The sequence below is a fragment of the Microtus oregoni genome, unplaced genomic scaffold (genome assembly GCF_018167655.1).
Source record: "Microtus oregoni isolate MIOR12 unplaced genomic scaffold, Mior012 000100F_ref0000014, whole genome shotgun sequence".
NCBI lineage: Eukaryota > Metazoa > Chordata > Mammalia > Rodentia > Cricetidae > Microtus > Microtus oregoni.
The window spans coordinates 2,388,284-2,405,513 of record NW_024544713.1 but is presented as its reverse complement, the minus strand read 5'-3'; the positions used below and the strand labels follow the sequence as shown (position 1 = coordinate 2,405,513).

At 41.9% G+C, this 17,230-nt stretch overlaps 1 protein-coding gene and 1 non-coding gene across 2 annotated transcripts in view; one reads left to right on the top strand and one right to left on the bottom strand.

Annotated features, from left to right (window-relative positions):
• The window catches only part of LOC121443141 (moesin-like), a 69,407-nt gene that overhangs the window by 39,938 nt on the left and 12,239 nt on the right, over window positions 1-17,230 (top strand). Inside the window, exons 2-4 of the mRNA XM_041644819.1 lie at window positions 6,568-6,651; window positions 14,885-14,980; window positions 16,466-16,740. Coding sequence (XP_041500753.1) covers window positions 6,568-6,651; window positions 14,885-14,980; window positions 16,466-16,740 — 455 coding nt within the window. The remainder of the gene's footprint in view (window positions 1-6,567; window positions 6,652-14,884; window positions 14,981-16,465; window positions 16,741-17,230) is intronic.
• Window positions 15,296-15,408, bottom strand: LOC121443153. The gene has a single exon (XR_005973635.1).

The following is a 17,230-nucleotide window of genomic DNA, read 5'->3' as shown; positions in this document are numbered from 1 at the left end:
ACGCCCAACAGGTGGGGGCAGATTACGGCCGGACCACTTTGCCGTGGAGGAGTGCTGCTTCCATGGGTGATCCTGGCTCTAGGGAAAGGGAGGGTCTTTTATTTGAAGCTACTGGACACATCAAGAAAGCACCCCCAGCTACTGCTGCCCAGACAGAGTCAGCGTCTGGCCTGATAATGTTTCAGGCTAACCAACTTGGGTGTAGGAATGATTCTGGTGAAGGCTTTCGATGGGAAACCACCAAGATGAGTTCATTTGCACAGAGGCTTCCTGTGGGAAGTATCTATGTTCGATTGTTCAGCAAGCTTCAATGGATATATTGTTCTTGGGCTAGAGATGGGAGGGCCAGTGGATGTGAGAGGATGACACACTCTTGAAATTCGTACCCATGGTGTTTTTTTTTTTTGTCTTGATCCTTAAACGCTTCTGTTCTCCATAGATGCAGTCTTCGACCTCAGCCTATGTCTGCATACTCAGGCCCTGCTTAGGCAAGGATTTAGCTGTGTAAACAGTTCTCTCTACTGCGAATTATGCTTTAAATTGCTACTTTACCCAGATCAGCTCCTTTATTCCCTGCCAGGGAAATTTTTGCTGGATTTGGAAGCTTCAATTTCAGGGTTTTCAGAAAATTTCTGAGTGTATTTATGTGTGCATGACCCTAAGTGTGCAGAGGTCAGGGGGCATCTTATGCTAGTGGGTGCTTTCCTCCCAACATACAAACGCATGGCTTGAACTTGGGCTCTCAGGCTTGGTGCTGGGCACCTTTAACCGCCGACCACCTTTTTTTAAACCTTCCCAGACAAGATGCCGCCTCAGTGAAATAGAAGGGCCAATTCCAAAAGGAAGACAGTAGGTTCCTATGCCCAGAGGGCCGTATGTGACATACATGGGTCTGGACTGTAGCTTGTCTTGTCTATGTACATCTTACATTATCAAAGAACAAATCAACCTTCCCCAGTTCTCTTACCATCCGCATCACTTTTAGGCTCCATTTATTTTACTTAAATCTGCTTTCCTCACATTTTTTTTTGTTTCAGTTTTTCTATTTTGAGTCTCACTCTAAAAATTAATCCTGTCCTTGGAGATCTATGGAAAAACCACCTTAACATGACTCAATTCACACAAAAGATTTTTCTGTTCTGCGTTTCGGGGACTTCCCTGTGTAGTAGCATTGCAGTTCTTTGGTAATTCAGTAATTGCCTCAAGGTCAGAGAATAGTTCTACAGTTCTCCTACACCCATAATTCTTTAAACACTGTGCTGCTTCTGTATTAGGTGAATTGAAATAAATTTCTAGGAAGTTCTTTAACCAGAAATCCTTCTATCCATGAATAACATTTGAAACAGGAAAGGCCCATGAATGTGGACACAGTTGGCCCTCAACCAGCTGTGGGTTGAAAATATTTGGGGAAAAATTGTGTGTGTACTGAACATGTGCAGACTTTGTATGATTATTCCTGAAACAACAAAGAATAGTAGTTATTTACATAGTATCAACATTGTATTATAGCATTGGTTTATGTTGTCAGAAACTGAACCCAGGGCCTCTGTGTGCTAAGCTGTGGCAGTAATACTGAGCTACATTCCCAGCCCTTATATCTGGTATTATAAACTATTTAGAGATGATTTAGAGAAGCCAAGAGGATGTATTTAGGTTACATGCAAAGGTTACCACACTTGAACGTTTGTGGAGTTTGGTGTCCATGGCGGTCCTGGAAGCAGTCATTTACAGACACTAAGCCAGCTTTTGTTTTCACTAAGCTCTAACTTAAGAGTTATCCTTTTAATTATAAATATAAGCAAAAAAAATTTAGTATTAGTGGTACCTATGACTGTCATCAGTGGAAGTCTTTAGACATTTAGTTATTCCAGCTCTCCCAAAATATCATTTAGACTAAATTTAAATTTACAGTAGTGCAATATCTATGTTGTATTCAGAAGACTTGTCACCCCTCCCCTGGGACTATTGACAAGGGATGCTGATTGGAGGAGCAGTGTCACTCCTTTAAATGATGTAGCCACAGATGAGCTGTCCTTGCTGTATTCACAAACTTCCCATTCATGCTTGGGCAAGGAAATCCAATTAAACTCAGTGGACTAAACAGAAAAAAGAAGCCATAAAAACAAGGAGAGGGCCTCTTTGAGAAGAAGTGCTAATGGAAGATGGAAGGGGATGAGAAATGTATGGATTTGTCAAAAATAAAAATATTCTAAAAATAAATCACAGTAGTAATTATTAAGACCCAATACTCGATAATGCGAGGTAACTTAATATGGTATATAAGTACACATTATTAAATTTGACATCTGTTTCAATATAAATTGTCTCCTTGTATTTATTTTATGCCTTTAGAAATATTCTGTTACATGTTCCATTGGCTTTGCTAGATTGGCAAGAATGGTATCTGACATAAAAAGGTCAAGAAATGCCCTCTTTTCTCTCTATGTGTACTGTGTTCAGGCTGCCTGTGCCTTCACCCCTGTACCATCCATGAAGCCTTGTGCATGCTGGATAACTGCTCTACCACTGAACTGCATCCTTACCCCTATATCCGTCTATTTTATAGCCTCTTATTTGATGGCTATTTATGTAACCAGCATTTTCTTGTGCCAACTTAGAATTACGGAGATGTAATTCTAGAGTGCTCACCATTACACCATAGAACCACACAAGATGTAATTCTAAATTACAAATAAATATTGAGATGCGAATAAACCACTGTATTAGAAAGGCCACTATCCCTTGCTCATATATTCCCTCCTCCTCTCTTCGACTGGATTTCTGCAGCTTTTTCTAGTGTTTGGCTGTGGATCTCTGCATCTGCCTCCATCAGTTACTAGATTAGATGAAGGCTCTATGATAACAGTTAGGGTAGTCACCAATCTGATTACAGGCAAAGGCCAGTTCAGGCACACTTTTCACTATTTCTAGGAGTCTTAACTGGGGTCATCCTTGTGTATTCCTGAAAATATCCCTAGCACCTGGTTTCTCCCTAATCCCATAATGGCTCCCTCTATCAAGATACCTCTTTTACTGATCTCCCACTCCATCCCTCCCTCAGCAGGGCCATCTGGTTTCCTCACATTCCCATGCCCCATCTCCTCCCTTTTACCACCCCTAGGACCCCAGTTTACCCAGGAGATCTCATCTAATTCCCCTTTCCCAGGGCGATCCTTTTGTCCCTCTTAGTGTCTGTCTTCTTTGTTACCTCCTTGGTCCTGCCTCAACTCAACTGCCAGGGTTTGTTTACTCCCCGTGGGAGGACTTACCCTTTCTGAGGAGTGAATTGGAGGTGGGCTGGGGGAGGTGAGGGGGCATGGGAGGAGGGGTGGGAGGGAGAATTGTGGTTGGAATGTAAAATGAAGCATATATATGAAGAAAGGCCACTATCCTCATTCCTCTCTTAGTCACTGCTTTTTTTTTAATTTTTTGGTTTGCTTGGCGTGTGTGTGTGTGTGTGTGTGTGTGTGTGTGTGTGTGTGTTAGGTGTATATGCATGCTTGTGTGGGTATGTGCATGTATAGAGGTGACTTGCTCTCTCACTGTTTTATTTTATTTGTACGAAAAGGGCTCTCCTGCTGAAACTGGGGCTTATTGATTGACTAGGCTGATGAGCCATCGAGTTCCAGGAATCTGCCCCCCTCCACCCCTTGCAGTGCTGGGACTGGAGACACGCACCACTAATACCAGCTTTTATGTGGGTGCTGAGGATTGAACTCAAGTCCTCATAATTGCACAGCGAGAATTCTGCTCGCTGATCCATTTCCTCATCCCCATTGGATAGTTTGCTGTCACTTTTCATCCAGCACAAGGTGACTTGAGGTCGTATTTAGCATGGCAGCCCTTTCCCTACAAATTCTAGCCCACTGGACCTTTTTCTCCATACTGTGTGAGGACTCATTACTATAGGAAGCCTAGGGTAGCACCAAGTAAGGTGGCTAACCTCGCCTTACTCACAAGGCCCTTGATTTACTTGTTCCTACCTTCAGGGCCTTTCCTGTTTCATTGTCCATCCTGAAATAGATTTCCTCCCTGAATCTCTGGTGAGATTTATTTACAAAGGTATTCCTTGGGTCTGGTATTTATCAGAATTCTTTAGCTGGCAAAATGGTGTCTGTTTCCAAGTTGGTGCTACCAACTTTTGTGCTTGGAAAAAGCCCAAAGTTACAAAGACTTAATAAGGTTTAATATCATACCTATTCCATGGGGATTTACATCTTTGGCAATTTTATATTTTGGTTTTTCCTCAATAATGTGATTTTTTTATAATTTAAACAAGGGAGAAAACACAAAGCCTAACTAGCACTAGGATATTATTCCACTTATCTATCTATCTATCTATCTATCTATCTATCATCTATCTATCCATCTTATGAAGCTGAACTTATATAGTATATGAAATATTGTTTATAATTTATAACATGTGTATGTGTAACATGGAAGCACGTGGAGTTCAGAGGACAATCTCCAGAGTTGGTTCTATTCCTCCATGTGTGTCTGAAGGCTTCAGTTGAGATCATCGGCTTGATGGCAAGCACCATCTTTAATAGCCTAAAAGCATGAGATTTTATAAAGTCTGGACACAGACCTGTATTCAGACTTCCACTTACTAGCATTATGTATATGCATCTGTGATATAATATAAGAATATGCTAATATTTTTTTATTTAAAATATTTTTGGATTAAAATATACTTAGATCATTCCACCCCTCCCTCTTTCCTCCTGTCTGATAGTTTGGTCAGTGCCTGGCTCCCTCTCTTTATGGTCGCACGTTTCTGTTGTCCACACTCACCTCTGCTGATGCCCCCGTCCTCTCCTGTGCCCGGAGAGAACAGTGAGATACAAATACAGGAACTGTTAGCAGACCGAGGCAGTATATAGAACAACACACTTCACTATTAGAATGATCCTTAATCATTGCTTTGATGTCTGTCTGCCCTTGTGCAGATGAAGGAAACTAAGGCCCCCCAAAAAAGATAAGAACTATTCATGTTGGTAAATTGAGACCATTATGCTGCTAGCATTGGCACCCAGTTCTAAATTTGTTTTTAGTTTTCCAAACTTTCATGTATATAAAATCATGTTTGTGTGTGTGTGTATAAACTCATGTTTGTGTGTGGACACCTTGTATACATGCACACACACTTTGATTATATTCTTCATGTTGTCCTTTCTTATCCTCTTTACCTTCAATAGTTTATTTTTGTGCTCTACTGCATTTAATTAGGGTTTCTTGCATGAGCACATGTTGGAGGTTATTTACTTGAGCAAGTACAACTTGCCAGTGGCTGCACCAGAATGACCCCTCCCCCTGCAACAGCTAATTGCCTAGAGCTCCTGGGGGCGGGGGGAGTTGGAGTTGCCTTAGCTACCTCCCTATCCCTGTTGATGTGCCCAGTATTGTGCAGGTCTTGTGGAATGTGCTCAGTATTGCTGTGAGTTCATAGTTGCAGCTGCCATGCCGTATCTAAAAGACAGTGTTTACAACACTCCTCTCCAGCCTCCAGCACTTCGTACCATTTTCTGTGATGTTTGCTAGGCTTTAATTTGGAGTGGGTAAATGCAGGGCCAAGCACTTAAAAACCATTTAGTCTCAGCACTTTGACCAGCTCTGAGTCTGTGTTAACTGAAAGCTATTGCAAAAAGAAACTTCTTTAAGGTTCAGAGTGAAGCTAGTCTATGGATACAAGCACATATTTAGAGGCCACTTTGACTACATGGCTATTAAGTAAATCAGTAGTAAGTAGTAGGTTCCTCACTAAGGCGTATGACCTCCCCAGTCATGGGCTTTTGAGCGGGTTTACAGTATTGAGCATGACTTCCCTCCTATGGAGTGGGTCTCAGAACCCACTTTCAAACAGAAAGTGGTTGGTTACTTCCATGGCTCTATTTCAGTGGCTCTCAACCTTCTTAATGCTGCAACTCTTTAATACACTTCCTCATGTTGTGGTGACCCCCAAACAGAAAATTGATTTCATTGCTACCTCATTACTATAATTTTGCTCCTGTTATGTATTGTAACATAAATGTTTGCGTTTCCTGATGGTCTTTGACCCCTGTGAAAGTGTTGTTGAACCCACCAAAGGGGTCATGACCCCTATAGGTTGAGAACCGCCACATCAGTGGCACCTTTTGCTTGCAAGGTTGCTATTGTAGCTTGGAAAGTCCACAGCAGAGAACCCAGTATTGTTTTTTAATTTTACCTTGTTTCTTCAACTATCTCCTAGTGCCATAGACAAGCCAGGCTGTAGACCAGAGGTAGGGAAGAGAATGCGGTGACCTGGAAATGGCTGAAAGAAATATAAACAATATTTTCTTCCTCTTTGTAACATACTGATTTACATTCGTGTTTGCCTCTTGGTGAAGCAGCGTCTCTGGCTGTGTTTTTATCTTCAGTAATGTGGTTGCGAATATGGTTAGGATATGACTTATGTCAATATTTTACCTTTCTCCACACCATTTTCTTATTTACTCAGCTTCTTGGCATTTGGATATTTTTCCTTCAAAGTTGAACAGAGACATTTAAAGCCAAGGAACTAATTTGCTTTCTTTCATCTCATCTTAGATCAGTGTGCGTGTGACCACCATGGATGCAGAGCTGGAGTTTGCCATTCAGCCGAACACCACTGGCAAGCAGCTGTTTGACCAGGTAAGGGAGGCCTTGTTCCTTAACCACCTCTTTTGCTGGTAGGTCTCATCACAGTGCGGACTACCTACTCCTGTGTTTTGGAAAAGGTCTCTTTTTCTACTTGCCCTTCCAAGGAAGGTAAAAACAAAGGCTGATTCCAGACTTGATTAAAAAGGAGGCAAAGTATAATTTTGGCAACTGAAATCTCAATCTCACTGCCCTAATAATCCTATCCTTGATCCTGAACAAAGGAGACAAGAGACTAGGAATGTTATTCTATGCTAGATTTGTTGAAAAGATGAATTTATTTTCTTTCAACTTTGAAAGATATTTATGTCTGTCTGTCTGTCTATCTATCTATCTATCTATCTATAGACAAGTCTCTTTTAAAAAGCCCAGGGTGTCCTTGAAGTTACTACCTAGCCTAAGCTGACTTTTAACTCAAAGTCTGTATTTGCCAGCTTCCCAAGTGCTGGGATTATAGATAAGTGTGTCTCTCCATGCCTGCAAGTTCCCCTCTTACTTCCATAAGCAGACTGTGGCATGCGTGCCCATGTACATACACAAATATGAAAGAAAGGGGGGAAATTCATCTTTATATGCCTTTTGTTTTTATAAAAATGTAATATTATTTATATCTTTACCATTATCCAAAAAACCCTGATTACTGTGACATATAAGGTTGCACAAAATACCAGATCAGAAATAGACAAGACAATAAGAAAGCCCAAATATCTTGGAAGAAAGCATTATGTACAAAAACGTGGCAGAGTAATAAATGATGGGTCCCCTTCTAATACTATGCTTTTTGTCTCATTTATGAACTAGAATTGGGAGAGAGGCTTGATGATCTAATTTTGGATTTAGTTGGAACTTATTCCTTCTCTGGAGTTTGTTTTGTGTTTTTGTTTTGAACAGTGTAGGGTAATCACTGATGGTTAATTTGTGAAAATACAAGTTAGTCTGAGGAACTTTGAAACACCTAAGTAATGTTTTGACATTCCCTTAGCTCACAAGTAATTACAGTACTAGTCTTCAATGACTAAATGCATTTTGATTATATTAAGGTTTTCATGTGGGTTCTATATTGGAGAGCTTTTAAAGGGACAGCCTAATGAATTGGCAAGAACACTAGCTTGAAAGTCAGAAATTCTGATCTCTAGAACTGGCTTTGCCACTAATTTCTTGCTTCCTGCAAACATTTCTTTTCTTCAAGGCCTCGGGTTTTCAAGCTGTACATGTTTCCTCAAATTTGGTTGTCTCTCAAAAATTTATTTCTGCCCCTTTTTTGACACATCTGCTTCTCTCCCTTCTGTATTTTCATTGTTCAGATGACCCTTTTCTGTAAAAAGAAAGGAAATGCCACATTTGAGTTGGTAGGAGAAGGCAGCTGGCAGAACATCACTTCTGGATTGGCTTCTAGCAGTCCATGAGACAAACATGAGGAGACCACATAGACTCCTGGGTCACTTGTTTTAGATAGTAAGGTCTGAGGAAGAGGTGCCGCGGGGAGAGTATCAGTCATGGTGGATTTTACTTTGACCTCTGCTTAGACTCCATCCAGAGTTCTGATTCTACTCATCTCCCAAACCAAATGCTCCTCCTTCCTGCTCTTACCACTGGGGTTTGTCCTTTTGCTTTAAAGGGGCTGGCTGATGAAGACACGGCTTAGAGTCTGGGGCAAAAAATAATCTGTGGGTCAAGCTTTATTAATTTCAAAAAGCCTCTACTTGGTAATTTATTATTAGTATTGATTTGCTTTATGCACTGTGCATGTAGTTCCATGGGAGGCTACTATGGCTACGAGCCCTGGGCAGATTGGAATGGTAAATTTTTGTCGGGTGTGGGGGGTTCTTAGTATATAACTCTGGCCGAACTGGTACTTGTTATGTAGTCCAGGCTGCCTGGAACTCAGAGCAATCTCCTGCCTTAGCCTCCTGACTCCTGGAATTACAGACGTATGCAAGCATCCCTGGCTAGCATGCCGCTCTTAAGGTTATTGCTTCCCACACAGAGCCCTGAAGAGATTTTGATCTTTCATAATCATTGAGAAAAGGAATGAGAGAAAACCCGGATGATTTATCACCCAGACAAACAGTGTCTTGAGAAGCATATTTATGAGCACCTACAGTAGATTATCCCTGGTAGGTGCTTGAGCTGAAATTTCATTCAGATTAGAGTGACTCTGAAGTTGGGTGTGGTAGCCTGTATTCCCTGAAGACCCAGGCAGGAGGATCAGGAGTTCAAGGCCCTTCTCGAGAGTATAGTGAGTTTTAAATGAGGCCAGCTTGAGCAACAGGAGATCCTGTCTCAACAGATAAATGAAAAAGTGACCTTGAGTTCTATTATACAACATGCTGACTATTATTAGCACATTATATTCTTTAAAAAAATGGTGAGTTGGGTTGGAAGTGATAAACATGTGAGGTTTTACATATAACTGGGTTCCTTAATCATCACGATGCTCCTGTCCCTAAGAGGAAACAATCATACCTTGGTATGTTGGAATATGAAGTTTCAAATGCAGTTCTGAACAGTCATACTTTTCTCCCACTGCACTGCACTGTGTGGAGCGAATGAGGGCGTTAGAGCTTGGGGATGTCTCAGAGAAGATGTGTTTTCTATCCGTAGGTCCCCTGACAGGCTACCAAGGTAAAAAGAACACAGCCACTCTCTGTGAGGTCAGAAGTATCAGAGCTGTGATATCGTCGGTGAAAATTGTCGGAATAAAGTATCTGAACTTGACAAGATACTAATCAGCTGTCTGTCTGGAGATAGAGAATGAGGATGCACAGGTGGTGGGAGGATGTGAGCTCTTCCCTTTCTGTAGCTTGATAAAGCCCAGGGAAGAAATCCATTCTATCTGACTTTGAGACCCATCATTCAAGGAAGCTCTTCTGCCGGAGCTGGGGCTTGAAAGGAATTGAATAACGCTCTAGGGCTATTCTGGAACTCAGCAGGCTTCTGACCAGAGAGGAAGTAAAATAAAGAGGAAGCATATATCTTGGCACTGGGTGATAAATAAAAGCAGTGGGAAAGCGTAGCTTGAGGAGGCCCAGGGCCTGGTGGGAAATAGGAATGGGGCCCACAATTGCTCCCACTTACTTCGGTTTCTTTTTTGTGAGTGTGCTCTCTGCCAGGAAAGAGAAAGAACACGTTTTGCTTCAGGCATGCGGCACTTGCTTGCTTTAATCTCTTAAGGCAGATTCTTCAAATGGCTTCTTCTTGAATTTTGTACCGGCCACTAGGTGGCAGGGCCACCACTATGAATAAGACTAGGTTTGCCTTTTGAGATTATAATATAATTACATTTCTCCCTTCCCTTTTCTCTCTTGTACAAACCTTCCCGTATACCCCTGCCCACTCTCCTTCAGATTCGTGGTCTCTCTTTTTCACTAATTGCTATTGCACATATATATGTATATAGAAATCCTGCCTGGCATCTCAGCCATTCTAATAATTGATCTTTTAAAAAGCCAAACGTATGTGGAATGTCCTGGGAGTTCAGTTGTGGGAACCGTAAAAATCACAAAGCTTTCTGATTCAGTAAGGTACTTGTGACTGGCTGACTTTGCATTAGGACTTTTCTGGTTTTTTTTTAAATAGGACGATTAACATCTATTATGACACTAATATGAGTAGCAACCCCGTTCTACAGATGAGGAATTGAGGCTTAGTGAGGGGGAATGTTCTGCTTAAGGTCACGTAGCTCTAAGGAGTGGTATAGCTCAAGCTTGAACCTGGGAAGACTCTACTGTTTCTCAGTGCCTTCTGTCAACTCTGCCCTGTGTGAGCCCCCTTTGTTTAGCCTCTGCCCTAAACAGAAGCTCAGCTCAGTGACATCTGTTCTGTGAAGAAGACGCTCACTGGAACACAAGCTGTGTGGAGCAGAAGAAGCAGAGGTTGTGGTAGCGTCTTCCAGATTTTTCCAGTTAAATATTGATTTGCTTTTAGATGGGTGGTGATGCAGCTGCTGCCAAGCCTGTAATAGAATCTTAGTGCACCTCAGATGTCTGGGCTTTGATGCAGTTTTGCACGGAATTTTTCATGCTGTATTTTTCTTAAGGCTCTGGCCTTGCTTCTGATGCAGCTCTGGGCTTCTGAGATGGCTCACGATGCCGCCGGTTTCTTACAAAGATACACGAGGAAGGTGGCACTGACTCTTGAATTGATTTCTGCAAGTAAAAAAAGAGATGAAAAGGATTCTGTCTTATCCCCCGAAACGCCTAGAAATTAGCAACGATTTTCTTAGAGGCAAATCTCTTCCTTTTATTGGACTTCAGTGTTCTTTCCTGGTAGTTTTTCTTATTATCATCTGTAAATTGCACATAATAATTGCTTTTCTTTTTTGTTGATATTTTTTGAGACAGGGTTTCTCTGTCCTGGAACTTTCTCTATAAACCAGGCTAGCCTCAAACTCAGAGATTTACCTATGGTCCCCTTGAGTGCAAGGTTTAAAGGTGTGCACCACTATGCCCAGCACAATAACCATTCTTAATGTGTTTTGGTATATTCACCCCTCCCTTATTCCCACTAGTCCTGCTGCTGGTCTCTTTCCTCCTCCCAGCTGTCCCTCTTCTCCTTTCCTGTCTGTCCCTGCCCCTAACCAGTGAGATTCCTTAGGGCCATTTACAGAAGCCTGGGTACTAACCAAACTGCCTGTAGATCTTCAGGAATGGGTGTGGCATCCCAAAGCCCTTTCCGTGACAGGATCCTAGCTCAGATCTTCCAGAGGTCTCATGTGGGTAGTCACAGCTGCTGTGCCTTCCTGACTGCCCTGACCAAAGCTGAGAGCAGTTGTTATGTGTTGGGGATATGCACTTCATTTGACAGCAATTTGATAGGCACATCACTGGACTTCATTTTACCAGCCTACGCTGTGTTAGCCCTGCTTCCTCTCCACAGTCTATCTGGGGGAAGAGTGCAGAGAACAGAACAGAATTCACAGTTTCTATCGAGGCTTTTTTTTTCTTATTCTGCCAAAATGTGTTTATTGGGATAGCTTCCCACTCATCTTGATTCATGATGCTTTTAGTGGACCTCTCAATTCCACCATACCCCTAGGCCTCTTTGGTTATGATGGTCAACTGCTTAAGGGTTTTTGTTTTGTTTTGTTTTTGGGTTTTTGAGACTGGGTTTCTCTGTATATCTTTGGAGCCTATCCTGGATCTGTCCTCGTAGACCAGGCTGACCTTGAATTCACAGATATCCATCAACCTGTGCCTCCCAAGTGCTGGGATTAAAGGTGTTTAAGGGTTTCTTAAGGGCAATTTTGAGAAATACTAGCATAGGTCATATGAGCAGGGTGTTTGCTACCAAAGGGAGCAATTTTTTTTTCCCTCAAGCATTATAAGGACTCTACTCACTGGATCCAGAGAGGTTTGTTCCTAAAACAAAGAGCTAGATACTTCTCTCGAACTTGAAAAGCAGGACCTTTCCTACCCCAAGCCCTGGCCCACTTTGACTAGAGGTCTTGGCTACTATAGGAATTCGAAATGAGTAATTCTGTCCTCAATTTCCTTGTTCTTGGAATTGGAAATAGATCCAGGAGTTGCCTAACCAAATGGCCCCCATCACTCCCTGGACCTTAATTGGAGATTTCCTTGTAGCCTGGAGGCACAGGTCATTTCTTTTGTCTTTGTTTTTTTCAGTATCAATTCTGACTTCAGACTGCATTTCCTTCCTCCCATATCCTCACGTTGGAACTTTAGCATAGGTTGAGAGACTGCTCATCTCTCCAAGCTCAAGAGCTTAAGGAAGTGGAAAATTCATATCATTTTGATTTCCCTATGCTCACAAAAGAAGAGGCAGTGTTCATATCAAAATCCCCTTCAGTCCTAGGTTTTCTGAGCTGCCACAACTGGCCTCTTGGTTTAGGTTAAGGCCAACTGTTTCTTTATCACTTTCTCTCTTGCTCTTCTGTCCCACTCCCCCAGTACCTAGGCATGTTAGCCCTATGGTCTGTACTGTCTTCAGTGGGTCTTTTTTCTCTCCAGGATCTGAATGTTTATGGAACTTTTCTCCTTCCCACCAGTTGCATTTCAGTTATAACTCTGAAACTACCGGGAAAAGTCAGAATTATTAGTTGGGTCCTGTGTTAAATGTAGGATGAGAAAGAGCTTTTTTTTAAAAAAGAAAAATCTTCCCATACCCATCCTTAGGTGTGAGATCATTTAACAGTTATTCTCCCGACTAGATAATGAGGAAGTTGGGGCCAGCCAAAGAAATATACGGGCTGCAAATGAAAGACAGAAGATTTTTGTTCATATTTCCTGATACGTGACATCAAAGTATAAAGAGAAAGTGTGACATGTTAGGGACACGATTTCTCCTCAGAGTGATTATTGTACGAGATGGGAGAAGGTGTTGATTTGTTTATTAGAAAGAACATAGGTGACTCTGGGTCCTTGTTTTTATCTCTAATTAAGTCTCATAGATTTTCTGCTCACTGCATCCTAAAGATTTATTTGCATCCATTTATATCCAGACTAAAAGATGAGAACTGTCTGATGTGGCTCTCTCTAGTGCTGAGTGTGCCGGTGTGGAGACTGCACCTGGACCATCAACATGGCGTGCTAGAGTCAGGGCCCAAGAACAGACTCCATCATTACCCAGGAACAGCATAGCTTTGGGGTATGGGATGCTTGTACACTGTGCCCCTTAATTTGTCTTCTCAAGTGTTCTTCCTTGGGATATTGCAAGAGACTTTGTCTTAGATATTGAAATGACTCCCACTTTCTAAATAGAAAGGACAGTTATGAAATTTGAATTAATGACATTAATGACTGTCAATTCAGTCAATTATAATGAAGTAGTTTTTTTAACAAAACTAAAAAAAGCCTGAGTTGGGAAGCTTCTAGGTAGCTGGACAGGAAGAAGTTGCTGAACAGACATGGGATCCCTGCCCTCCTCCAGTTGCATGTCTGCACCTTTTCTGTCTGTTCATCTGAGTCTTTTTAAGTGCGCCTCCTTTGGTAATTTGAGACAGACATTTACCAGGAACTTGCTATGTAGACAAAGCTGTTCTTGAATTCACAGAGACCAGGGACCAGTCTGCCTCTGCCTCCCGAGTGCTGGGATTAAGCATAGCCCATGCCCCTACTTTTGGCACAGGCTCTCATGTAGCCCCAGCTGGGCTCAGACTCTGTGTAACCAAGGATGCCAACACTGAACTTCTGATCCTTCTGCCTCCGCTTTCTCTTGAGGACTGGGATTACAGGCATGCATTACAATTCCCAATGTAATATCCTTTAGACTAAATAGAAAATCAGAAATAGCAAGGAACACATGAGAGTACCTCAGAAGGATATGATACAGGACTTAACCCAAGAATCTTTGTCTACAGCCTCTAATCCATTCTGGGAGCCGACAGCTGTATAGCGTTGTTGGAGAAGGCAGTGGTAGAGAATTGGCTTGATTTAGAAATATGACAATTTAAATCTTGCCTTTGTCACTTCTTATCTGCACCTTGGGCATATCGTTTTATTTCTGGGCTTTTAATATTACTATCTGTAAAATGCACATCACCTACTTCTGTCATAGGGCTCTTTTGAGAACTGAAGATGATAATGCATGTAAGGTTATTGATGTGGACCAGTGTTCACAGTAGTACTTAGTGGGGAAAGAAGCTGATAGCAATTCTTTCTTTTTCCTTTTTTGTTGTGTATTAAGCTTATGTTAATTGTAAAAAATAAGGGATTCGTTACATTTTCATACACGTGTATTATATTTTAATTACAATGACCCTCCTTTCATCCATTGGTCCTGGTCCCTTTTCAAAATAGTTTCCTTTCTACTTCCATGTTCTTTTTTTTTTTAAACTAAACTCCTTATATGACATTAATTCCTTTAAAAATACATTTTCTTAATTATTTAAGAAGTGCATACATGTATGCAATGCATTTTGATCATATTTACCTTCCTCCAGCTAAGTTTAGACCCTCTCCCCCCAATTTTATGTACTCATTTTTTTTAACCCACAGAGTTTAGTTAGTCTTGCTAGTACTTTCATAGGTATAGAGCCATTCTCTAGGGTACAGGAAACCTTCTAAAGGTTTTCTACATCTCTGAAGAAAATGGATCCCACTGCTCCAGAAGCCATCAATTGCCAGTAGACATTAGTTCTTGACAGCTGCTCTCCAGACTAGCAGTACCTTAAACCCTTTTAGGGTAAATTAAGTTCCTTCCAGTTTTCTGTTCCTCGATTCCTGGCACAGAATAGCTATTAAACCGGTGACTGTTTTGTTTTTTCCAGGTGGTGAAAACAATTGGCTTGAGGGAAGTTTGGTTCTTTGGTCTTCAGTACCAGGACACAAAAGCTTTCTCGACTTGGCTGAAACTCAATAAGAAGGTAATCACTTACTGATCTGTTAGAAGTTCTTCCAGCTACTAACATATGCTAGTTAGCAAACCCAAGATCCTTTACTCAGTAATATATTGAACAAAACAAGGAAGGAAACAGTGTTTAGAGTCCTAGTTTAAAAAGTTATCTGGCCGGGCGGTGGTGGCGCACGCCTTTAATCCCAGCACTCGGGAGGCAGAGGCAGGCGGATCTCTGGGAGTTCGAGGCCAGCCTGGTCTACAAAAGCTAGTTCCGGGACAGGCACCAAAGCTACAGAGAAACCCTGTCTCAAAAAAAAAATAAAATAAATAAAATTTAAAAAAAGTTATCTGGAGGGGAGCAACCAGACTTAGTCAGCTGTCCTAAGTCAGATATGTCCATTTTTATGTAGGATTGTGTTTTCTCAGGTCTGCATGGCTGGTATTGGAGCTTCCAGAACTCCCACCCTCCTTTTGTATTTAGAGAAAGGGTTTCTTGTTGTAGGCTGATCTCCACATATAGGCTCCACACATAGCAGACGGTGACCTTGAACATCTGATCTTCCGTTTTTTTTAGAGTGTTGGAATTATAGATAGCCCAACACCATGCTCCCCCTGATTACTTTCAACAAAATAGAGGCAGAGGACTCAACTGAGGGAAGGTTGCTGAGTTTCCACTTTGAATTCTGAGCAAGATGGCCACGCCAAAAGGAGTGGAGATGATTCTTTATTTTAGACTTGTTGCAGACCTAAGCTTTTAGTGGTTTAAGGTGTTGAGATCCCTTTCTCAAAGCCTGTAATTTGTAAGAAAGAGCCCAAATACCGCCCCATGTAATGTCTGCAGATTACTAGCAGACTTTTCTCCCTATACCCCCAAACTGTTTGCCATTGACCCTAGAGGTCTCAATACTGTGCTCCAGCTTATTTTCCTGATTGTATCTAGAGGTGGGTCTCACTTCTGCTCCAAAGCTCTTGTTCTATTAAAGAATGGAGCTTTGTAAAATTACATTTATTTACTATGTCTGTGCATGTTTATGTGTGTGTGCATGCACGTCATGGGAGCCATGCCAATCCTCTCTTCCATTTTGTTGTTCCTTAAGATCTAAATGAGGTCATAGCCTTGGAAACAAGTGTCTTTACCCTCTGAGGCATGCCGGTGGCCGCAGCAGTAGCCACTTTTGCTGGACAAATTAGGAATGATTTTTCAGGCTTTTGCACAGTCATCTGGTGGCTGTCTAACCTAGCCAATTCTGTAGCTTCGACCAGATTTGCTCATCTCCAGTAGTTTATAGCGTAGGAGAATAAGATTCCCCAGTGAAAGTAATGCAGTGCTTCGGTGTTTTAGTTTTAGTTTAGTTTTGTTTCGTTTTAAATTACGAGGAGAGTGGCCTTCCAGCCTTGGGAGATTACCTGAACTTAAGCTCTCTCAGCGCTCCTATCATTCCCATCACAGACTCGCTCCCATCACCAGAGTCTATTGTTCGAGAGCCTCTTATTACCTCCGTGTTCCTCCCAGGTGACTGCACAGGATGTGCGGAAGGAAAGTCCACTGCTCTTCAAGTTCTGGGCCAAGTTCTACCCAGAGGATGTGTCTGAGGAACTGATCCAGGACATCACCCAGCGCCTGTTCTTCCTGCAAGTGAAGGAGGGCATTCTCAATGATGACATCTACTGCCCACCTGAAACTGCTGTGCTCTTGGCCTCCTATGCCGTCCAGTCTAAGTACGGTGACTTCAATAAGGAAGTGCACAAGTCTGGCTACCTGGCTGGAGATAAGCTGCTGCCCCAGAGGTGAGTTGGTACCCTGGTCTTCTTTGACCTAGCTAAAGTGGGTCATGGGTAACAACCAAACACTGGCTAATTCCCACTCCCTATGGGGTGCCAGAGAAGTTTCTTTTCACTAGGTTTTGTCTAAACACTGCTGTGCTGCTCAGAGACACATTTGCATATAGTCTTATATCCTATTGTATTTCTGGTCTTCAAAAAGCGTTTTTCCCCTTTGTCTCCCTGATTTCAAAGCTTCATTACCCTGGAGATCGGCGCTTACATAGAACCAAAGATGGGTTGATTTGTTTTGTCCTCCCCTGTTTCCATTTCTTTTGCACTGATGAGATTTTATTTTAGAAATTCACAGGAGAGAGAGAGAGAGAAATAGGCAAGCCACGGGTACCATTCTATACAGTGTTCTGATTTTGCAAACTACAAAGGTGAAAGCTCATAAACACTTAATATTTTTGTTTTAACATCATGACAATGCCAAATAAACAAGGCAAGAGGTTTC